This window comes from Danio rerio, chromosome 22 (assembly GCF_052040795.2).
Source record: "Danio rerio strain M-AB ecotype USA chromosome 22, GRCz13ab, whole genome shotgun sequence".
In the NCBI taxonomy this organism is placed as follows: Eukaryota; Metazoa; Chordata; class Actinopteri; order Cypriniformes; family Danionidae; genus Danio; species Danio rerio.
The window spans coordinates 42,260,128-42,285,281 of record NC_141042.1 but is presented as its reverse complement, the minus strand read 5'-3'; the positions used below and the strand labels follow the sequence as shown (position 1 = coordinate 42,285,281).

Sequence of the window (25,154 nt, the reverse complement as noted above, 5' to 3'; positions counted from 1 at the left end):
GGTACACATAAACATGACAACTCTGTCATCATCCACTCACCCTTCATTTGATCAAAAGCTGACTGAGTTTCATTCTTCTTATACACGCAAGACAATGTTTAGAATAGGGAGGTGGATGAGTGCCAGCAACCAGCATTCTGCAGAATATTCTTAATGTGTATTCAGAAACAAAACCACATGAGGACATTTAGATTTTTGGGTGAACTGTCCCTCGAGCTGCCAAGTTTAAGTGTAATTACGTACTTGTCCAGTCAGTATAATTAGGTTTGCTTCAAAGTGACCTACAACAAATGATTGCTTATCAGCTTTTGAAGTATGTAGCCCTGACTAATACTAGTGTTGTATACAGTGCTTAACCGTTGTGTTGTGCATTAAAAAGCATTGGATGCAGCTCAGACTGCACTGCACCAGGACTGCATCCAGACCCCTCTCATTTAAACTGCTTGTCATGATATCAAAACTGCTCTCTATCGACTCGATGCTTTTCCCCTTTCCAAAAGTAAATGAATAACAGATAGAGCGGAGGAGGAGGATACTGTAGAGTTTCCTGTCTTTAGACTCAGAGCGCATTCGGCTGAGCTGTTGCTTATGACAGCGAAGACTCCAAGGATTGTGGCTGATCTTTTCTGAGCTCAGGCCGCTGTTGCTGTCAAGCATCTGAAAGGGAACATCTGAATGCAACTGTAGATCCAGAAGAGGGCTCTTCAGCTCCTGCAGACTACACAGACACATCAGAAGCAAAAGTGTGCCACTTCAGAAGGTTTCACTGCTTAGATGTAAAGTATTTTACATGGGAAGAATATTTTACAGCTGGGAGATGAGTTTCACACAGATTTACAGTTGGGACAGAATGGAAAACGCAAATAAAACAATTAAAAAGCTGAACAACCGTGACCTCCGACCCCTCAGGGGGCGCTGCATCAAGAGTCCTCATTCATCTATAAGCAGATCAGCACATGGGCTCAGCACTACTGCGCTAAACCTGTGACAAGCAGCACAATACAGAGTCACATCCACAAACACCAGCCAACACTGCACTGTGCCAAGAGGAAGCCCTATGTTAACAGTGTCCAGAAGCGCCTCTCTGGGCTCAGAGGCGTCTGGGATGGAGCATCACACACAGGAGACGTGTTCGGTGCTCAGATGACTCGGTGTTTCAGCTGTTTTGGGTGAAATTTACAAAAGAAGAAAAGGATCATCCAGCAACATGTTCAAAAGCCAGGCTCCGGCATGGTCTGGGGTTGTGTCAGCGCTCTTGGTAAATGCTTTACTGTTCCAACTTTGTTTGAAATCTGTTGCAAGAACCAACATTGGCATTTGTGTTTATTAAACAATAATAATACAAAACATGAGGAACACATCAAATAGCGTGCTGCTGTACTGTCTGCAGTCAAATACCAGTTCTTTTATTTGCGTGTTCCACACTGTCCCAACAATGTCTGATTTGGGGTTGCACTTGGTAATGAAGAACATTATCAAGAGATGATTCTCTGCGGTGATCAGCTGTACTGTGTAGTTCTCATGGCCAAGCAGACAGATCCCCAACATATTAACTGAGCTAAGATCAACACTGATACACAATGCATCTGTTGAGAGGAAGCTATTCACTGAATGTTTCCACTTATCATAACTGGGGAAACCTTAAAGCTCAAGTGAGCCAAAAGCTGGATTTACTTCACTGTGTTGTTTATAGTTCCAGTATTGAATCGGGGACAGCTTTCTTTTGAGCATCCTTCTCTCATTGTCTAATGTTAAAGGGGTGAGGTTGAGAATTTTACTATACAGTTGCTATTGAAGCCCTCAGGCTGACGTCAACAGAAGGTCCTCACTCCACACATGAAAGCAAAGGTCAGCATCTTCACTCAGTGTATTTTCTTGCACAGGTTAATTGTTCACTTTTTTCACGCAGACTTTAAGGTCATAGTGCGCTTTATTACAGACTCACATATATGTGTATCAGCTGTTTGCAGGAAATACATCATTAATGTGTAAGTAAAGTTCAAACTGAATCAGGCGGCTGATCAATCCTCTGACAGGAGTCCACATATAGCTGCACAGGTACTAACAGGTAGTCATTACTGTCAGAATAATAGAGCTACCTTTACGACTTTCTCTTCCAGAATTTGACATTTATTTTTAGAAACTCTTTAGAGATTTCAGGAAAAGACCACAATCTCCTTCTTTCTTACATACTTTTTGCTTTGTGCATGCAGCAAACCTTGAGAAACGAAGGGTTTGTCTGTCTTACTTTCTCTGCCTTTGGATTGTGGGGTATACTGAAACACACAGCTCACTCACTTGTCATTGCCATCGCTGTCATGAGCATGTCTGTCCTCTTTGTGCTCACTACTGGAGCGGTGGAGGCTACGTCGAGAATGTTTCCGGCGAGGCTGATCTCTCTCAGACAGTTCTTCATGGTCCAGCCCTTCGCTCTCTTCATACGGATATGCCACCAGATTGATGTAGCCATCAGAGTCCCCTTCGAAACACACCAGCACCACACCTGCAACACAAACATGTCAACTCACTACTGTGATCTGCTGTAAGAGCCCCATTATACATTATAACGGCTCATGATTTGGTTTGGGGGTCTCTAACAACAGGCTGATCTTTCATTGTCTTATGATCTGCATTTACTTTGAGCTGATTACCCCCGCGACTCCCATATGACTCCTTCAGCCAGTCATTTGTTCCCAAACCCTAACTGTGCTGATTGGTCTGATGACCACGTCTGCTGTGATTGGTCGACTGTGTTCAGCACGAGACAGAGAGAAATGCCCACCACAGCTTATGAACATTGTGTGTGTGTGTGTGTGTGTGTGTGTGCGCTCAATGCAGGAGTGCATTAAAGCAATGCGGTTAAACACCAGCATATCGCTCTATACTTAACCGTAAGTAAAGCAGTGACACACACATTCAGTATTAATCCACACAGCGGAAAGAGCTGAACTATTGTGAACCTTGACCACTGCACGTGTGTAGGAACAGCTGACGGTGGCCATAGCAATGACAAACGGCAGGGGAACGTGAGCTCACAAACACATTTAAACTCGTAAGCAAAGCAGCACGCGTCACGTTTTCAACATGGTTAAAGAATCCATATGAGTTTAGCAGGAGTAAACCAGAGACTCTACACCTGATTACAAGCAACAATTAAATACAGAATTTACAAGCGGGAGAAAACAAGGAAAAAAATTCCTCTTAAAAAATGTAACTACACGTCACAATGACGCGTAGCACAAGCTCTGTGATTGGTCGGCTTGGTATCGCTGACAAGTCTGGGCGGGACCGAGAGCCGCGCGAATGGCGCGAGCCTGATGGAGCGATTGTTTACAAGTGTGGAGTCCTGTGAAGGAGCTCCGGATGGAAAGTTTTGTTCTGTGTTTACCTCATAGTTAAAGTTGCTGCACGTCCGCCGGTTCCTGCCTCAAAATGAGCGAGTTTGAGCCACTTGTACATCCCGGAAGTGTTCAGGAAAGCAAAACAACAGCAAAGAAACTCGACACAGAGACACATTTACACCTCACTGCCCACTAGCGTTTCAGAACTGTTAATGCAGACCGACAGAGACAGCAGCAGAAGTATAAATGCACAGCTACACGCGTTGCCTGTGCCGTGAGTTACGCCGGTCACCTGACGCAGAAGTATAAACCAGGCTTTACACTTGTGAAATAGAGGAAGAAACTGATCCATGAGCTGTGTACTGATAAAGTCCCTGTCGAGCTCTGATAAAGTCTCACACATCAATAGTCTTTTCTGATCCTTCCTTTAACAAGCGGCCGACGAATCCCCCGTTGTAAGCGTGTAGATTGCTGAAGCACTCATCAGAGGAATGAGGTTAACACAGCACAAGGCTGGGCAATAAAGCTGAGGTGTTTCTGCAGAAATTAACCCCACCACTGACTCTTCACAGCCTCATCTTTGGGTAGAGAAACACTCACTGTCCCCTCACACTTCAGAGCTCAGCGTCAACGCCACACGACTCAACCGGCGTCTGCTACAGGGCTTGCGGGTGGAGTCAAGGGTTCCGTATCGGCGTAACGCCGGCATGGCTAAAGACTCGTTACAGAGGTGATTCATTCAAACCACTAGGAGTCGACTCTTTTCTAGATGAATCAATAGTTTCTCTTTCAGATTTAAGCCTGAGCTGAATATTTCACTTCTCTCAGAGCTGTGTTACACACCGCATGAAGATCATTCTCAAAAACCCAGAATAGGAGCTCTTTAAAAACCTTGAACAAAAGCTTTAAAGGATGACGTGTTTCCGATATAAGACTCCACTCATTCTAGGTTTTGGATAGTAATGCAGACGCAACCAGCTTTTGAATAGTAAATACTAATGTAACAGAAGTGATGATGTGTAGTGAGCTGAAAACATCTCGGCATGCTGTAAACACACTGCACACGCGTCTCCTTCAGATTTAAGCACTGTTGCTGCAGATGGTTTTTACTTTGGGCAAGTGCTTCCAGTTTACACGATTGTTCATGTCCCTCTTTGTGCCTGCAGTTTAGAACTAGTAAATCAGAAACCAAGGCACACATTTACACACATCTGTTAACCTTCGTCTCTGCTGAGGACTGTTTATAACAGTTTTCTGGAAGTTGATGTCTCGGAGGTAAGGGTGTGAAGGTGATCAAATAAATGATCATTTTAGAAACACCTTTTGCTAAGTAACTCTCAATAAAGCTCATTTAAAAAATCTCCACATGAATTAGATTACAGAACAAACCCTCATCATATTGTGAGATTTAACATCAGCTCTCTAAAGTCAGAATTGGGATGTGTAGTCACTTTTTTACCTCCATAGCCTCCACAGAGGGAAGCAGGAGGGGCTGGCGCTGAGGGCTGACTAATAATCCCATCATGCATCGCTCTTGAAGCTAATTTTTAGCTCTGTGATCCGTCCTCAGTGATGTCAGCCCAGCAACCGGAGCTCATGAATGAAGACTGTGATGACGCCTAATGAGCTAATTCAGGAAGAGCTCTGTTTGATCAGCATTACAGGGCTACATCTGAGCTTGTTTGGCAGAGAGAGAAGATGTTGAACGACTGGCTGATCTAGAGAGGACGTAAGAAAGTGAGAAGGACGAGATGTGGAGCTTGATATGGTGTACAGATTAAGCAGAAGAAGATCTTGCATGAAGAAAAGTCTACATCTCATTATTTATATTCATATATTCAGTACAGTATGCATGTAGTACTTTACTGTATGTCTGTGGATACTGAATATAGTGTGCAATGGGAAAATATATCAGTGACAATATATTAAAGCAGAAACACAAAGCTTGTTTGGTTTGGGGACTTTGTGGACTCGCTGTGCATGGATGGATTTGCTCTTGAGTGTTTCAGCAGTGAAGATTACAGCACACTGCAGCTCTGAACACTGGACTGACACTTCACATTTACTGAACTTTGTGAAGCTGCTTTGACACAATCTACATTGTAAAAGTGCTTAAGAAATAAAGAGGAACTGAATTGAAAAAGACTGAAGCTGGAGAATACACCAGGAAGAAAATAAAACCTGTCGAATGATCAAGATGTTGTGTTAGAATGGTCAAAAACAGAATTTGCACCAGTGTTAATGAGCTTTACATATTAATTCTGCAGCTTTTCTGTTGAATAAATCAAAAGTCTTCAATTGCTTTTCCTCATACTGGACTACTTATGCACATTCAGCATGCTTCACCATGACTATAGCTTCAGTTTCCTCCGAGACAGATTTAATCACATTTCTTCCATTCACAGCTTTTACAGGGTATATACAGGAATCAGAGAGTGAAATTCAAGACCTTTTTTAAGACTTTCCAAGCATTTTAAGACCTTATAACCACTTTTCAACCAGAAACACTGGAAAGATTTTAATATACGGTGTATTTACCAAATATTAATGTAAGAAATGAATCCAAAACTAAACCTTCATTCATGTACTGAATACACATCTATCAAATCTAGCTTATTGAGCCTGTAGAACTGCAGAAATGCTGGTGTTGCCTTGGTTAATGCAGTCAACACAGCAGCATGATGTCAAATCCAGCAAGATTTCATAAACTGCACAGCATCCTGACATTCACAGGTTTATTCAGGCAAACTTCATTTGTTGACATGTTCTTAAAGCAAACCATAGGTAGTAGGTCATAAGCTCTCCTTAAAGTCATATCAGTGAACCGCTGTAAGATTCTGCCACTAATGCATCTGTATATAACTGAACATTAAAGGACAAATGATCCTTTTATAGTACATTACATTACGATCAGTCACATATCTGCATCGTGAGCCGTGAATGCACACAAATTATACAAAGTTATCAAAACATTCAACTGAAATCTTGTGTGACTTTAAAATAAAAACATTCCCATATTACTGATGTGTTTTTCTGTGATATTAGTTTGTCTATTAATGCTTCTGGCGGCAGACACCATCATCCCACTCGTCTGCGCTTTCCTGTTTGTTTGTTTGTTTGTTTGTTTGTCTTGATTGTGGGCGTTCCACATAGTTTGGTTGCTCAATTTTCATTGGGCAGAACAGAAGTGTGCTCCCTCAATTGGCTAGTAGGTCTGTCACACACAGACGGCATGCACGCATTTGCTCTGTGTGGGGGAAATTAAATAATACACATTTCATTATGCAGCCTCTTGCTGTTAGCGAATCACAACGTTTCCAATCGCGATTTTTTTCCTTTCACTCAGCATGCGCTGTCAAACTTCATTGAAGCAGCTCTCTGCTTTCAGTCCATACTTCAAACTCGCAGCTCTGAGTTTGTCCAGGCAGTATTTAGCAGTGTTTGCACGTCCTTTATGGCATAATTCATTGGAATGGAAATAAGATAACATCCATTACAAGTTGATTTAAAAATGCACCTTAATTGTTTTGCATTTTGGATTGTTTCAGTTGAATAAAATACTTATTTATTTAGCTAATATTTGCAATAATATATAAACACTATTTTCCATTCATATAGCATGTGTGCATGCCCTTTACAGCACAGAATTCATTAAAATAGAAGTAAAATAACATTCTTTACATAGATTTAAAAAGCACCTGAATAGTTTTGCAGTTTGTGATTTATTTATTTTTCAGTGGAATAAAAGACCATTTTCCTTTCATATATTTCATCATTGAAGTCTCACTCTCATGCACCGTCTCGTGGAGTAAGCGTCTCGTCACACCCCTAATCTAAAACACTGCAAAATAAATGGAAACTTTTCTTTTAACATGGCAGCTTAAATTTTGAAACCCCTCACAGTTCTGTAACACATTTAAACCCTTATTAAATTATAATGTCTCATGGATAACAATCGTTAAAACTGCAATCGTCCCAGTCTGTTGACATTTCAAAACAATGCCATGTGATTCATCAGCACGGGTCTATTTATAATCATTGCTGTGACTAGAGGAGGAAAATAGCGAGCTTCAATGCTCCTCCAGCACAGCCCAAAATAGCCAGTGGATGTTACAGATGAATGACATGCGTTAGCCCCATCACATCTCAAAGTGGAACTGGTTCATATGGAAGGTATGCTGTGAATCTGGAATGAGGAATGCTTTGGGGGAGGCGAGCGAGAAGTCAACATAGGACAGATACGAAAAGACAGGAGTGTCCACCATACAGCCTCAGTTCACAATGCCTAATACAGGCCAGCTGTCATGTGCTGTGTTAAGGGGCATTCACCACTGGGGAAATGGCTAATTCATTTATATATTAGCTTTACAATCTGTGCTACAGGACAAAGAGGAGACCTTGATCACTGCACATGATGTGGTTTATGAATGGAGCTGGATTATGCAGTGGTTCAGAAAACCTTTAAAACATCTGTAAATCTGATACTAGTTGAGATTCGATGTATATTATATATATTATATGTATATTGTATAATATAAAATATTGTGTATTGCAAATTAACTACTGAACTTTGATATTAAAATGTATTGTGATTTTGGTTTGCACATTAAATATTTATATTGCTTGGCCGTAATGCCATTCCCCCACACATTCAAAGCTGTTCAACATATTAATGATGTCTCCAGTTTTAAGAAGGTACACGTGTCAGCAAGTCTATAATAATAATGGGTCTTACCTTTGTACTCAGGGGTGAACTCCTTCATCTCTGGTGGCAGGGACTCATAGAAGCGCTGCTCGCGGGTGATGAGAGGTTTGCAGACGGTGTGGTCGTCATAACGCATCATACTGGTGTGACCGCCCACCTGGTGAATGAACGGCTCCAGGGGAACGCCACCGCAGCTTCCCTGTCCTTGGCTGGCGCTGTGCTTGCCCGCCTCCATAGTGTGCGGGACACACATGGCGTTGGAGGACCACGTGGAACTGGGGGCATGGGCTCGGGCGCGTAGGCCTGGCGAGCACGGGGTGCAAGGGGGCGGCTGAGAGCACACGCTGCCGCCGGGAGGGGGAGGAGCCAGCACGCTGACCCACCTGCCGACAGATCCTGGCCTCAGGTGCACTGAGATGAATCCGTAAGTCCGCCTATCACAGAGACAGAAAAACAGACCACATGGAACAATTCTTTCCAGAATCCTTCAAGCTCCATCAAACACATTAGATTACAATAGAGAAACTTCACAGCACTCAGGTCTCTGGTTTGAGTCTCGGCTGGGTCAGTGTGTGTGTCTGTGTGGAGTTTGCATGTTCTCCCCGTGTTGGTGTGGGTTTCCTCCGGGTGCTCCGGTTTCCCCCACAGTCCAAACACATGCGCTATAGGGGAACTGATCAACTACACTGGCTGTAGTGTATGTGTGTATGGGTGTTTCCCAGTGATTGGTTGCGGTTGGAAGGGCATCTGCTGTGTAAAAAGCATGTTGGAATAGTTGACGGTTCATTCCGCTGTGGTGACCCCAGTTTAATAAAGGGACTAAGCTGGAAAAGAAATGGAATGAATGGATGGATGTAAACACATTTTCAGATGTTAGAAACAGAATGAGTCTTAAAGAAATCTCTAAGCAATCATCCCTGCTCAAAAACTCACATTTAGAAAATACAAACATCCAAAGCACGAGTCTCGAACCCTGTACTTTTAGGTCACAGGTGCTAAACAGGTGCTGAGGTTGGGGCGGATACGATTAGCAGAGTCAGCCAATGAAATTAGTCCGTAATCAACTGTCTGAGCTGGGGTATTTGCATAAAGCGATCTGATAGGCTGGCGTGTCTGTTGCTGTTTGAAGAGTTGAGATGTTCCCAACTTCTGCAGCGAGCAACGCCACGCTCCTGCATTTCTAGGTATTTCTGCATACAGTAGTATGTTATTCATTTACAAAACTGCATTTGATTCATGTTTTACTCGTGCACGTCACATGTTTAATGAGTGTTTTCTGGCTTACAAACTCGTTTGTTTAGTTCTGAGCAAATTCGTGCACACATGTATTAAAGGTTAAACATGCAACAGGAAATAAAAATGCACACACTAAAATAAACAGTAAAACTGTATTGTGTTGTGCTTTCTGCTGTTTTTACACCAGTGGGCTCAGTTTTTGTAATCTGGCCTCGGGCCCCTCAGCCCCACGGGTCAGCACTGCTCTCCAGGAACAGGGTTGGTGACCCCTGATGCAGAGCTTTCCGTTAGTCTCATCTAACTGGATAAAACCTGTTTTACTTTTCAGGTTCTCCTCAAATCTTCCGACCAATCAAATGCTTTCTAGTGTCGGCTATGTCCTGCCCTCCTCGAGATGCTTCTTATTTAATTCGCCAGAACTCTGTGCAGATACACAGTACAGTTCCAGGCTTCCTGATCCACAACAGGGATGCTGGAGGAAACTCAGAGACTCGTCAGCTTTTGAGCTGAGAACAGATTTATTTCTAAACTCCAAATACAACACACAAACAACTGTGTAAGCGAGTAATCTGCTGAATGACTACCGCAGATGACAGACCTCGAGTGACATATGAGACAGTGACGACTCTTGATGACGTGTGCATGTGTAGTAGTGGTGTCCCGTTCCTTTCCTCCCTACCACTTCACACTCTGCTTCAAGGGCCAAAGGGAAGGTGTGGGCATAGGGACAGGGCTATAGAATTGAGACTGGGCCTTGATAAGGTCAACAGAAGTTATTTTTGTAAGATCTACAGTTCTGTACATCACTATTATCTGTGAAATAAAAGATGAGATTACTGAACATCTTTGACTGTTTCCTGTGCTGATATACACAACATTCTCTAATTTAATAGTGTTATTTTTTTAATTATTTGCAATAATTTATACATTATATACAGTTGAAGTCAGAATTATTCACCCCCCTTTGAACACATATTTATTTCTAAATATTTCCCAGATGATGTTTAACAGAGCAAGGACATGTTCACCGTATGAAAGTCTTCTGGAGAAAGTCTTATTTGTTTTATTTGGGCTAGAATAAAAGCAGTTTTAATAGTTTAAACAGCATTTTAAGCTCAATATTATTCGCCCCTTTAAGCTATATTTGTTTTGGATAGTCTACAGAACAAACCATCGTTATACAATAACTTGCCTAATTCCCCTAACCTGCCTAGTTACCCTAATTACCCTAGTGAAGCCTTTACATGTCACTTTAAGCTGTATAGAAGTGTCTTGAAGAATATCTAGTCTAATATTATTTACTGTCATCATGACAAAGAGGAAATAAATCAGTTATTAGAGATGAGTTATTAACACTGTTATGATCAGACATGTGCTGGAGAAATCTGCTCTCCGCTACACAGACATTGAGGTAAAATAAACAGGGGGTGAATAATTCTGCCTTCAGCTGTGTGTGTAATCGTCAAGCCTTACATGAGGATGAATACATGAACACTTTTAGGTAAACAAACTCTTTAAAGACCCTCACAGAGCACTATGAACATGTGAATCAGAGCAGTGACAGCACACAGCAGTCAATCAGCTGAAGGAAACAGATGTTTGTAACCTTTCATTACCTTGAGAATGTTTCCCAGAATGCCATGCAGCTCTGCAAAAGCAACTGGCATCAGCTGATCTCACAGCCTTTATTACATTAGTCCCATCATCTCAGACACACACGTGGCATCCATTCCTGACAATACATCAGGTTTAATCCATGTGTTGCCCAACGTGTCATGGCACACGCGTCCAGCTCTCACGAACCGTTCAAAAAACAGACACGGCAATGTTTGGCATGCTCTTACACTTGGACATGTCTTGATGGAGTGTGATGTGTCAGGAAGGCTGAGCTGCATCATTCCACACTGAACAAAATCAGGTTAAGGATCCTCACATTTCACAGTGCCAAAACAATTAGAGACGTCTCAGACATATCCGAGTGTGAACTCTCACCACCAGCTTGAGCTGTTGCATCAATTAAACAGTAATGAGAGACACAACTCACATGCACCTGCTGGAGAACGTCAGAATCACACACAGGCAACAGGCAGACATAGTTTGCACGCTCACTGTGTTAGTTATGTTCTGGAGCATCACGCTGTCAAACATGTTGATCCATCAATAATGAAATATTTATTTATTTTTAATTAATTTAATATCGATGCGATCTTGCTTTTGGTTAGTATCAATACTGGCTTTGCTCTCCGTCCTCTCTCTTCTCACCAGCAGGGAGCTGAATAGCCATCAGGCTGATTTCACCATTTAGAAATGTGCAGATATGATAACAATATTAACACAACAAAACAAAATCAGCACGCTCTCCATCATCCTGTCTCTCCTGCTGGCGGCTGACCTCTTCAGCTGTGTGATCTAAACTGTGTTCATTCACAGCCTTTGCTCTGCTGTTTCTGAATCTAGCAGACTATGAGGATGAATCAGACATGCACCTCTGCTAAAGTGATGCTGCTGTTGTAGTTGTTTGCGTTGTTCCTTTTTTGCCATTTAAATCTCTAAACGTAAAGCTGCAGTGGGTGATTGTGTTCAGGAACATGTGTTGTTGTGCTGGATGAAAGTCTCTTCACAGTCTAATAGCACTGATTACAGTACACAAGTACACAAGTGTTTGTGCAAGCACAAGAAAGCAGGTGAATACTGAACAGGAGCACAGTGAGAGGTGAGCATCGCTTACTGATGTTGTGAGCGAGGCTCAGTTGATGTGAAGCGCGCAGGTGATAAATTAACAAATATTAATTGATATAAATATAGGATTTCAAGACTTTTGAATCAGAAAATACAATAAGATTGCTCTAATTCAGTTTTTACAAGTGATGTGTTGCTTTTTGGACTTAAGGACTGCTGGGTATCAATATTGGGTATCAATAATTTTCAAGGTATGGTGATGAAGTTGGAAATTACAGTATCGTGGCAACACATTCATTAAAGTGCTGTGATTAAATATTATATATATATAACATGTTGGGTGTATTTAAGAAAAACTGTAGTTTTATATCAAAGCCAAGTAACCTCATGTGCTATACTGTACCTTTAGCTGGCTGTCATACACACATATACACAAAACACAAACCTAATCTGTCAGTGATGCACAAATCATACTGCTCCGACATGACCTAATGGATCTTCTAGATTCTTGATTGACATGCAGTGTGAAGCTGTGGGTTGACAGTACCACTATAAATGCTGAAATCCTGCCACTGTAATCAGACATATAGATCAGCGCTGGGTCCTGCAGGGCTGATGATGTCCTGCACAGTTTAGCTCCAACTCTGTATTAACACACCAGGACAGGAGACTATAAAGCCAAAGAGGGAAGTTTTGGATAAATAACAAGAAACTAAATTCAAACAGAATAAGAAGGGAACTTTCACTGTCAGAGCTCTGCTCATCTGCCAAAGGTTATATGGAAAGAGAGTCACAAACAACATTAATCTGCTCTTAAGATGTCCCGATGTGTCTGAATGCGGGCCGGCCCCACAGTAAATGAGATTTGTAGGGCTCGTCCGCTTACATCACTGCTCTCTGTATCAGTACACACAGGCATCAGCTTAAGGGGCTATTTAGGGCTTGTCTTCATTGCACTTTGCATTTAGTTAGCATCTTTTGCATTATTAGCAAAGCCTAATATTTGGGAAGTGAACAGATACAAATGAATTTAGAGCGAATCAGAAATAAATTCTGTTCAGAGGATAATCAAAACCCCTTAAAGCCCACGTGAAGTCAGAATTGGCCAGGTTTATTTTGCTAGCTCATGCTGTTATTCTTAAGGTTAGGCTTGCACCAGCGTTTCAGAAGATCTCGCTTAATCTGGGACTCCACACTGAAGGCTTGGTAACTACTAACCAGTCTGTAACTAAAGTTGTTCTCACTTCGGTCCCACCACATGCTCTTAAGGCAAAGCGTAAGCTCTCCATGAACTAATCGTTGAATGACGTAATATCCAATCAGAACCATTTTGGCCTGTTTCCACTGAGTGTTACGGTACAGTACAGTCTGGTATACTTTTATGGCCAATTCTCTGTCAAAAGGTACCTGAAACTGAACCGTACCGCACCACTTTTTGGGTATCCTTTGCAAAGAGTACCTAGCAGAACAAAAGGGTACCAAAGGCGGAGCAAGACGCGCGTCTGAACGCTATTGGTTTACAGAGATACGTCACTCGCTCGTGCAACAGGCTAGAATGAAAAATGAAGCACTATGTTTTAAATACACAGCCGAGACATTAGACCGTAATAATATATACATATGATCACGAGCCTGAGCTCAAACAAACCTTGTCATCGTCTTGATGAACAGCCACAAAGCCAAGAAGAACAGCAGAGTCTGCCCTGAGTATTTTACAGGGTGGTCTAAAGCGCGAGCTCTCGAGCTGATGATAATAACGTGTGTGTTTACTTTGACATGTACTTCATTGCAGACATTATAATAAACATTATTTAATGTGTCCCTTATGATTTTGTTTATGGTTTTTTTTTAAATAAACACTTTCCAGATTTGGTTCTTGCAACAGATTTCAAAACATCAAAACAGTAAAGCATGTCCCACAGTGTAACGCTGCCATTCCCTTTCACACCACCATGTTTAGGGATTAAAGTGATGAACTGTTTCAGGTGTAAAGATGTCCCATTCTCTCTGCAAACATGTCTTAAATTAGGCAACAGTACGAGGTCCTTGATGCATTTTGTGCTTAAAAAATGGCACACATTCTCTATTGGATACAGGTCAGGACTATGGGCAGGCCAGTGTAGTAGCTGTCTCCTCTTCCTCCACAGCAGGACTCTGTAATGTGAGCTGAATGTGGTTCTGCATTGTCTTGTTGGACTCTGCATAGGCGTCCTGGAGGAGAAGGCAGCATATTGAGCTCCAGAATCTCTGTGTGCTGTTCAGCATTACTGGAGCATCACAGAAGAGCAGGTCACCACTGACACAACCCGCTGATGCTTTTGTTATTTGTCCAGAGCACACAGCATGCATTTCTCCTCAAAAATATCTGAAACACTGATTCATCTGAGCACAGGACATGCCTCCACTGTGACGTTCATTCCAGACGCCTCTGAGACCAGAGAAGTGGACGGCGCTTCTGGACACTGTTAACATAGGGCTTCCTCTTGGCACAGTGCAGTGTTGGCTGGTGTTTGTGGATGTGACTCTGTATTGTGCTGCTTGTCACAGGTTTAGCGCAGTAGTGCTGAGCCCATGTGCTGATCTGCTTATAGATGAATGAGGACTCTTGATGCAGCGCCCCCTGAGGGGTCGGAGGTCACGGTTGTTCAGCTTAGACTTGCGCTCTTGTCCTTTACACACTGAAACTCCTCCAGATATCTTCAATCTTTAATGTTATTCTGCACTGTTGAAGGTGAAATATCCATGTCTTCCTCTCTTTCTCTGATGATCATTGTTTTCTCTCATATCTGTTGGCAAACCGGAGATCCTTGCTCCATCTTTGCTCCTGAAGGACCTTTCTTAAGATGCTACCACTGTAGCAGATCAAAATCACAATCACCTGTGTCACATCACATCACTTAACTAATCTGCCTGATTACTGCCCTAAACTGCTCCTGTCTCGTGTTTTTAATGTGTTGCAAGAACCAAAAATCAAATGTGTTTATTTTGAAACAAACAATATAAATCATGAGGAACACATTAATTAATGTTTGTTGTATTTTCTGCTATTAAACACAAGTCAAAGTCAATTCAGAAATCACTTCTTCTTCTATTTGCGTATTGCACACTGTCCCAACTTTGTCTGATTTTGGGTTGTAGAACACTTTAGTGAATAACAACATTCGCCAGTTTACTACAAAAAAATCTGTTATTAAACAGTTTCAGTACTTCACATATTCACATGCGCTGTCTGTTTATTTACAGTTGTAAATTGCATTATGGGAGTTTTTCTTTGCTCTGTCCACTTTAGATCTTGAAAATTCCACTCTGCAGTTTCGACAGAGTGACTTTTATTGACATTTTAATAGTTTGAGGCAAGATATTGCTTAATAAATAATATATAGAGAATTAAAAATAAGAGAAAATGTGCTGCAGTTTATTACAAGGTTTTTGTAGCAGAACACCAACACACACAATATACAGGGCTCGAAATTGTGACCATTTTGGTCGCATATGCGCCTGAAATTTAAGCTATGCGACCTCATAATATAAATTGGGAGGATATTGTGCGACTGCATATAATGGTTGTAGTGCGACCCGTTTTGGGTTTTTTTCTAAAAACATGGTAAAATCTGTCTTCCCTGCCGCTATATTGGTTCATATTAGCTGTCAATCACTCAAGGCTTTCCGCTGTCAGATGACAGGGAGGGAGCTTTTGTGACTGTGGGGAATGCAAACGGCTGAAGAGTGAAAAGTACACCGACTCTCGATGCGTTGCATGCACTGCGTGTTCGGCCAACACAATCTCACGGCAATTCATAACAGTTTCATACGTTTCCTCGTGAGATCAGTCTGCAACAGTGCAAATGTCCACTACAACACCATCGCCAAAGAAGCTCGCCTTCACTGAGTTTAAACTGATGCGGGTTAAAACAAAGATCAGTATTGATAATAAAACCATATACTGAGCAATAAAACGACACGAACCGAAACCAAAACTTTTATAAGTGAGACTTTTCTTCCTTTCTTTTGTCTGTTCTTTCTTGAGGGGTTTATTATTTTTCTATTTAGTTACTGATGACTGCTTTGCAGCTTTCAGCATTGAATTGAACGATTTATTATATTATTTCGTTTGTTTTGTAGCAGAAATATTATTTATTAAATTGACACGCATATAAAAACAACAGTACAAAATAAGTATTTCTCACTGCAATGCTTCATTTGTGTTTGATGCAAACTATTAGTTTATTCTTCATAGAGTAACAGCAGGACTTTATACAGCAGATAACTTGCATTAAAGCACATTCAAGGCAGCATGATGATGATGAGAAATATAATTCATTATTAGTATTATTGTCATCATCGTCATCATTAATATTTTATAATTATTCGACATATATTTTGGAATTACTGCACAGATATTAAGTCATCACAGCATTAGTTAGATAGTTGTTTCTGGGTTTTGTCAGTCCCACTTGATGTTGTTTTCAAATACAATAAATCCCGTAATATACAACTTGTCAAATATATCAATCATTTTTGGTGGGTGCTCCTACATTTTATCTGGTGCTCCTAAATATTTCAGGTGGGGAGCGCCGGTGCCACCAAGTCAGAAAGTTAATTTCCAGCTGTGATATAGCACTGCAGACTACTCAAGACAGCGCAAAAGGTACATTTTTCCACTTTTCAACATCAAAATCCTTTTGAGGAACGATCAATATCCCATAACGCAATCCAAAAGCATGAACAAGTGGAAACATCATGTCAATGAAAACTGTCAATTCACAGATATTTTACACTGTAGATTCAACCAGGTTATAGAATAACAAATGTGGGTAGAATAACAGAATCAAACTTCAGCAAACACTTGTTACACTGCTGCCCATGTTCAAGAGCGAAGCATTACTGACTACTTCCTGATGTTGAATAGCTCAGATCAACTTTAAAGCGTCATTTCTGCACTGGAGTTTGTACTTACGGTGTGTGGAACTAGATCCTGTTTGTCCATGCATTGACGTATCCATGCATGTTTCTGCATATGTGAATGTGTTGATAATTCCAAACGTGTTGCAATAGTCAAACATATTAGCTCTCACTCCAAAGCAAACAGCGGCACTTCAGCATCAGTATCTGGACAAAGAACAAGACGTCTCAAGGACAGATCTGATTTGACACAATAGTGGGAGTGGTTTAGCTCAATAGGGGGAGGAGTCCGAGACTAAGAATAAAAGTGAGGGACAGACACAAGGTAAGACAGGTGACCCTGCTAAGCTTCTTTGAATGGCTACCTGGGTGTTTGCAGGCAGGGATGGATAGATTAGAGCCTTACGCTGACTGCTGGCTGAACGCCATTACAGGGTTAATTTTAGCATTTGTCATGGCTGGATTACAAGGACAAAGTATGAATCAGGGGTGCCATCAAAGGCTGGGAAGATTATCATTAAGCTGAATGTAGTATGAGGGATCAGAACCACTCAAGATGTTGTTTTAAAGTTCACACCGGCGCATACAGCTCTGTTTGGGAAATATGATGCTGAATGAAAGCACAGCACTGAGCACAGATCTGCTGTTTGAAGTTAAGGCACCCTCAGGGGCTGTTTCGCCAGCTGTGTGTACGGTTACAACTAGTTTAGCCAAGTTTTGACCAACAAGGCTTTAAACTCATTACAGTGAAATAAAAACTGTAAAGTTAAGATCAAACGGACCCATTGTCAAAGATCTCTGAATGATCCATTTGGACCTGCAGTAGTTTCCAGCCCAGTCTGGAAGCTCTTAAAAAGGCCACGTGCATGCATCATAAACAAGGTTACAGTAAGCTATAAGGTAGGGCTGTGAAATTAATGGAAATTTGGGTCTTCTAGGGGGTCTTCACGTGAACTCAGCTGCTGCGCTCGTGCATCCAGGTTAATTATGAACATCTCACTACCGCGGTCTGATTATGTTTCAATCAAGGTTTATATGCATCAAATACATAACATCTGTGCCAAACATCTAAACTGACGAACATATTAACAATAATACAACCGTATAGCCCAATTAAATGTAATTTGGACACTATAATACCTGTTTCATAACTTTAAACTATCAACAACCACCACTGAGCTATATTCTAGCGATCGTTCTTCCCGGATTTTGGCATAGTCCATTTCACGTGAGAAGGCGGGGGTGAGTGGAAGAAAAAGAAAGTCCTAAACTCATTCTGACTGAAATAGTGTAACAAGCCAAAAAAAACAAAAAAAAAAAACTCAAAACTTCATCCAAGATAATGTGATACAGAGATTTAAGACTATATCATTACTGCTGAATGTGGATCTACAGTCATCTTCATTCATTCATCTTCTTGTCGGCTTAGTCCCTTTATTAATTCGGGGTCACCACAGCGGAATGAACCGCCAACTTATCCAGCATGTTTTTACGCAGCGGATGCCCTTCCAGCTGCAACCCATCTCTGGGAAACATCCACACACACTCATATACTACGGACAATTCAGCCTACCCAATTCCCCAATAGTGCATGTGTTTGGACTGTGGGGGAAACCGGAGCACCCAGAGGAAACCCATGCGAACGCAGGGAGAACATGCAAACTCCACACAGAAACACCAACTGAGCCAAGGCTTGAACCAGCGACCTTCTTACTGTGAGGCGACATCTTAATCATCTTAATTAAAGAATGTTCAATTATATTTAACATTAGTTTAGTTAAAACTATCCAGTGTTACGTATAACTTAATAACTGCTTTAGATTTAGTTTTTTTGGCTGCACATTAACACATCTCTCTTGCTAAACAAGAGCACATTGAGATTGAAAATGTCATATATTGCAGTAGTTTTACACTAGAACAGGAGCACAGGCACATCTGTGTCTACTTAAATATGTCCAATGGGACTGCAGCATCACGCTCGGATACACGACTGTCCAGAAGTGGACAAATGATGGCATGAAGCACACACACACACACACACACACACACAGCATCTGATGGGCCGTTCATGTGGGCAGGAAGCAGCACTGGATTTACACAACAACTATTAGGTTTAATTGTTTTGAAAGAGCGCGTCTTTAGCACATGTTATTCCCTCAGTATTGAGGTGGACTCACTGGCTAATAAAACAAATCTAAAAGATGACTTGGAAACACTTTATAATAACTACACACTATAAATCATGTATTAAGCATTAGCAAATAGTGAATTCATTATCCGTTGAGCATTAACTCTACATTAATAAATGTTAGTAAGCAGTTTATAACTGCAGCTACAAATGCTCTATTCTTGACTTATGAGCACATTTAAAACGTGCTTAATAATTGTATTTTCATACTTAGTAAATGATTTATTTTTCATTACTAAATTAAGTATTGCATTATTTACAAACCAGTTGTATTTAAGTATTTAAATGCTTTATTAACTCAACTTCACCTAGTTTTGTGACCTAATCTAAAGTGAGGACTATTTATGTTTTATAAATCACTTATAAATGACAAATAAAGGCTCAGTTAAGATCCAAACATGAAAAATGATGTTATTTATTCCTATTCAATTAAAGATACACAAATAAAACTGTACTTCAAATAAAAAAAATAAATATTTGCAACCTGATCTAAAATAACATCACTGTAGAGTTTAAACATTACATTTTGTTACATTGTTTAATGATTACATTGTTGTTTTATCCAGTTTTGTTGTATTTTGACACTCCTGTTATTCAGCAGTGTTTAAACTTTACAGTAATTTTACATTTTAGAAAAGATTATAGTTCATTTGATACTGAGCCTTTATTTGTCATTTATAAGGGATTTATAAAGCATGAATAGTCTTCACTTTAGATTAGGTCACAAAACAGCATGAAGTTTAGTTAATAAAGCATTTACTAACATATTAATATATGCCTGAATAATAAGACATATAAACGTTAATGTCAATAGTTTATTAATCATTTACTAACTCATTCTGAATGATCCTAAAAACCCTCAACTACTCTTAAACACAACTGGTTTGTAAATAATGCAATACTTAATTTAGTAATGAAAAATAAATCATTTACTAAGTATGAAAATACAATTATTAAGCACATTTTAAATGTGTTTATAAGTCAAGAATAGAGCATTTGTAGCTGCAGTTATAAACTGTTTACTAACGTTTATTAATGTAGAGTTAATGCTCAACAGATAATGAATTCACTATTTGCTAATGCTTAATAAATGATTTATAGTGTGTAGTTATTATAAAGAGTTACCGATGACTTTATTACATTGAATATTCCAAAAAGCAATAGAGACACTCAGCTTCACAAACGGCTCAAATGTCAAGGAAACTGTCTTGTTTTACTGCTGACTTAAATTCCTTCAGCTCCAGAAAACGATGTAACATGTCTATTAAAGTACAGCATTGATCACAGTCTCTGAAACAGTGATGATGTTGGTTTTGAAGTCATTCCTACATGAGATTTCTGACACGATACACAAAGTAGAATAGCAGACAATATAGTCAGTGTGTCACTGGTAAAGTTTGCTTTATATTTGCACATTCTCCATGAAAATAAAGCATTAATATAAGCAATACAAAACTAATATTATTATTCATTAAAATACAGGGTGGGCCATTTATATAGATACACCTGAATAAACTTATTGGGAATTTCACAAGAAAAGCAGTGGTGTGCTTGGTTTTAAACGTAACTTTATTCTGTCATGAGTTATTAACATCCTCCTCACATATACTAATGTGCCACAAACAGGACGCTAATAACACCAACCATTCCCATTTCATTAAGGTGCATCCATATTGTCCAGCCTGTAAATTAAAAACATATAGAAAACATCGAAATCATATTTCAACCACTTCAGTACAACAATCTCAAGTAAATATGACTTCAAACAACATTAATACTGTTTCAATGACTGTGATCAATGCTGTACTTTGATAGTCGTCGTCTGCTAATATGATTTCCCTGTTTGCTATACTTTTCTGAAACGATATTATTAAGGGGAAAGTCTGAATGTGTGAATATTTACCTCAATAAAAGGTATTCCTCAATATTGAACAATATAGAGACAGTGTCACTGAACGAATGAGAGAATATAAACCAGCTTTACTTCAATTTAGAAGTGCTAAACAATATAGATATCATTAAAATGAATAAATGTGTGACAATAAAACCAACTTTACCCTCATGTCTGTGTATAGCAAACATCAGCAACCTTCACCTGCTGAACTAAATGCTGTATTAATAAGCAACACAAACATTAATAAGAAATCAAGCATAAACTCGACCTGAATTGTTCTGGAAAGACTACAGAAGTGAAGATTTAAAGCGAATATTTATATAAGAGAAGGCGATTCTCCCAAAAAAGCCAGTATTTATCGAGACGTGTGAGCCAAATATCAGAAGACAACAACGCTAATTCAGCTAACAGCATCAGTATTGTTGACAATCACACGCAGACAGAGGGAAGATCAAGTCACGTTTGTAGTCCAATGTGAGACTTATGTAATCATACGATGCTCATATCGCCGTCATCATCATCTATTATTCTCTTACAGACAACTGCATATGCATCAAACACACGGACATGAACATATATTCGCGTGTGTGTGTTTATATAACACGTACAATATATAAACACACACACACACACACACACACACACCATGTCCAGTGTTATTATACTAGTGACCTTTAACAAACGCTATGTACATCCTACATGCGTCAATCAGTCATTACAGCACGTGTAAACTGCAAAATCAACACGTTATGAAACCTTACATATGTAATAAATAACGACAGAAAGCGGGCACCATGAGGTCATAATAATAACGTTAACGTTACACACCTGATACCGACTCCTGGAGGAAAGATCCCGTCTCCTTCAGATGGTTCTTTAGCGAGCACTCGATATATTTCTTGATTAATAAATGAGTAAATACATAAGTCAATGTTTTGATGTGACAGCCCCTGGTGTCCTTCGTGTTAGCACGTCGGCTAATATCTTCGTATCTGCCCAGCTAAACTGATTGAGTGTGCTGTAACTCCACTAACCAAAGCCCAGCTGTGTTTCACAGCAGTAAAGAAATGTCCAGATGAGTAGTTTACCGTGTTATCTGCTGAAGCCTGTTTTGATTCTTAAAATCTGTGGATGCTAGCTGATGCTAACCCACACACACATACCCCATAAGCTCCCGAAAACACATCACCACATTTAAAGAATAACCCCTGGAGGAGTGAGAGACCGCTCTCCAGCGCAGATAATGCTGAATAATGGTCAGATTCAGCCGCTATGACTTCATCTTGCCCGTGCAGCTCTATTGGCTAATCCTGGGAAAATAAAGACTGTAATGATATTCATATTTAAAAACAAATAATTAAATATAAATCGTCTTTTTATCTTAAACTTGAACAGCGTTTGCCTTGCCTGGCCCTGACAGATCATTTATATAAGAGGGGCTCTCATCTGTTCTGGAGCCCTCTCTCTCTCTCTCTCTCTCTCTCTCTCTCTCTCTCTCCTGTGCTATTATAATGAAAATAATCGACTCAATAAACACTAACAAATTTAAACATCTGACTATCTAAGTGCGATAAATCGCATTTAAAGCTTTTAATATATATGTATTTCTAGCCAAAACACGCTGAGTACGTGCAGCCGCCGGAGGAATACTGAAATAGTATCACAAAGTGACAACCAGACCCAGCAGCAGCAGCAGCAGCTTATACTGCCCCCTTCCGGAGGAGCTGCTGCCACTGCAACACTCTAACTTCAGTTCATACACGAGTGCGCTGTTCTCTGACGCGCTGTCATTTTGACATGTCTAAAATCTAAAAAAAATCAGCATATGCAACAAAATAAGAGCGGTACATTTTTAGATCTTGCATAATGTATATCCTACACATTCCCAAATTGCTTTGATATATCTAATGTGTGCTCACGTAACATCTTTGGAATGACATTATCTTTTATTTATCGTCCTTATTTTAGCCTCTACTGCACGGTGTCACTATATAAACATGATATTTATGTAGTTTCCCTGCAACTGTTTATGAAAAACCAACATTATTTGTCGTTGTTGTTGTTGTTGTTGGAAAGAGAAGACCTTAGAGTAGCCAATCAGAGCCGGCCCAAGGCATAAGCGAGCTAAGCGGCTGCTTAGGGCCCCATGGCCACCAGGGGGCCCCCAAGAGAGCATGAAATTACTAACTTTCGTTTTTGATTTAGTTTGTTGGAGAGTTTGGTTATAGATTATGGGTGAGACAAATATATCAATATGCTCTGGCGCCAAGAATCGATATTTATCTAAATGTACAAAAGATCTGAATTAATTAATCTACTCTGACTGCAGCCATTTACAATAATATCCAGCTGCAGGCCCGCAGAACCACACACGTTTTAGGCACACACAATCTAGGACACACAATCTAGGCAAACCATATATGGTTACGACGGATGTTAAAGTTATAACGTCTTTTTGGACATCATCATCGATATATTTTGATATATATGGTTAATAAATATTGTACACAATAAACAATAGTGTTTACTTTATTTCACAAATATTGCGATTGAGACAGCCGAATGGGGAGCATTGTTTCCGATCACCATTCAATATATTAGAGTGAACAGTTTTTAATCAGTCATTATAGCTGATCAGTCATTATCTGACAATAATATGGCAGATACTCGTTTGCTGGCCTTGCTGAATGATCTCATTTGGGCAGATTTAATTTATATAATGGATTAATTTATGATGAAGGAATAGCAAGTTAATATAGGCAATAATACATTATATGTAATAAAAATCTTTTTACATGTAACAAATGTATAACACTATATTAATATTTTACTCAAGCGATTTAATAGTGTTTATAAACTAATATATTAGCTTAATTTTCTAATAACCTTTTAATTATTGATTTCCCACATTTAAAACTGTAGTAATTTAATACTACAGTAATAGGAAACAAATAGGAACAAATTAACTATTAATAAAAAAATAAATAAATAAATAAAATAAAAAAAAAATATATATATATATATTTATATATATACACACACACACACACATACACACATACATATATATACATTTATATACATAAACATACATATATATATATATATAACACCTTTAACAGTGACAGTTTAGTAAAAGATAGTAGTTTATATATAAACTTTTAATTATAATCAGTTAAGATAATCAGTTTATAACTATATATATATATATATTGTTTAAATGGTTAACTATAGTAGGCTAATTTATTTTAAAGTGACATATTATTGTTTGCTTTTTATACCAAGTATAATAATATTAAGAGCTTGAATTAGTTTATTACACTTAATCCAACAATTAGACGGTCTATTATGTTTTCTTTGTGTATATGGACACATGAATAAAGTAATAAGTTTCTTTAACCAATTATTTTTATTTACATAATTTAAGTTCAAAAACTGCAGAGATGTTAAAATGATCGTTACGATATAATAATAATAATGACTGAAATGAGAAACAATATATGTGAAATTCAATAGATGGCGATAATGCTAAGAGTTAGTTACCATATATGGTTTGCCTAGATTGTGTGTCCTAGATTGTGTGTGCCTCAAACGTGTGTGGTTCTGCGGGCCTGCAGCTGGATATATCTCGCCATTTACCGCTGTGGCTGCAGTACACCCAGCTGCCACCAGGTGGCTCTTCCCGTAATGGTGGATCAACAATAGATCAGAGACGCAGCAGCCTTTATAACCCCTGACAGATGAGCGATTACAGTTGTGAAACTTCATACAGGAATATGGGCTCACACTATTTAATTCCACCAAAATATATAAAGATATCAATAGGACAAGAACACATCATTTGAAGGGTTTTTCATTTGTTTACCCCTTGCAGACCTTTGCAAAGTCTTGTAGATGGTGTTTTTGCTGAAAATATTAGAGAAATTAAAAAACTTTAAAATAATGCTCTTTTTAAATGGATGAGTAATTAACTAATGTTCTCCACTGCTGGAGGCATTATAAGTGCTCAGAGGAGTCTGTGCTCACCTTTCTGAGCATTCCAATCAGTTACTGTTCTTGAAGAAAATATATTAATCTAGTGACAATGCAACATTTTGCATAATTAAAAATAAACCAGGGCTATGCATATAATACATCAAATAGGTTGGCCAAGTTGTAATAAATGTCTTTAGTTTACAGAAAACTAGAAAGCAATACATTGCTATTTTA

The 25,154-nt window shown here is 39.4% G+C and overlaps 1 protein-coding gene across 4 annotated transcripts in view; it reads right to left on the bottom strand.

The window, feature by feature from the left end:
- ip6k1 (inositol hexakisphosphate kinase 1) overlaps window positions 1–25,154 on the bottom strand; it is a 47,284-nt gene that overhangs the window by 4,365 nt on the left and 17,765 nt on the right. Inside the window, exons 1-5 of one of the 4 annotated variants that reach the window (XM_087304745.1) lie at window positions 21,774–22,596; window positions 16,919–17,070; window positions 8,077–8,480; window positions 2,299–2,503; window positions 537–718 (exon numbers count right to left, since the gene is read on the bottom strand). In XM_087304745.1, the coding sequence (XP_087160871.1) occupies window positions 537–718; window positions 2,299–2,503; window positions 8,077–8,299 (610 nt within the window). In that variant the 5' untranslated portion in view covers window positions 8,300–8,480; window positions 16,919–17,070; window positions 21,774–22,596. Of the gene's footprint in view, window positions 1–536; window positions 719–2,298; window positions 2,504–8,076; window positions 8,481–16,918; window positions 17,071–21,773; window positions 22,597–25,154 lie in introns of those variants that run through there. The other 3 variants (XM_087304748.1, XM_087304746.1, XM_087304747.1) reach the window with 3 other exon arrangements.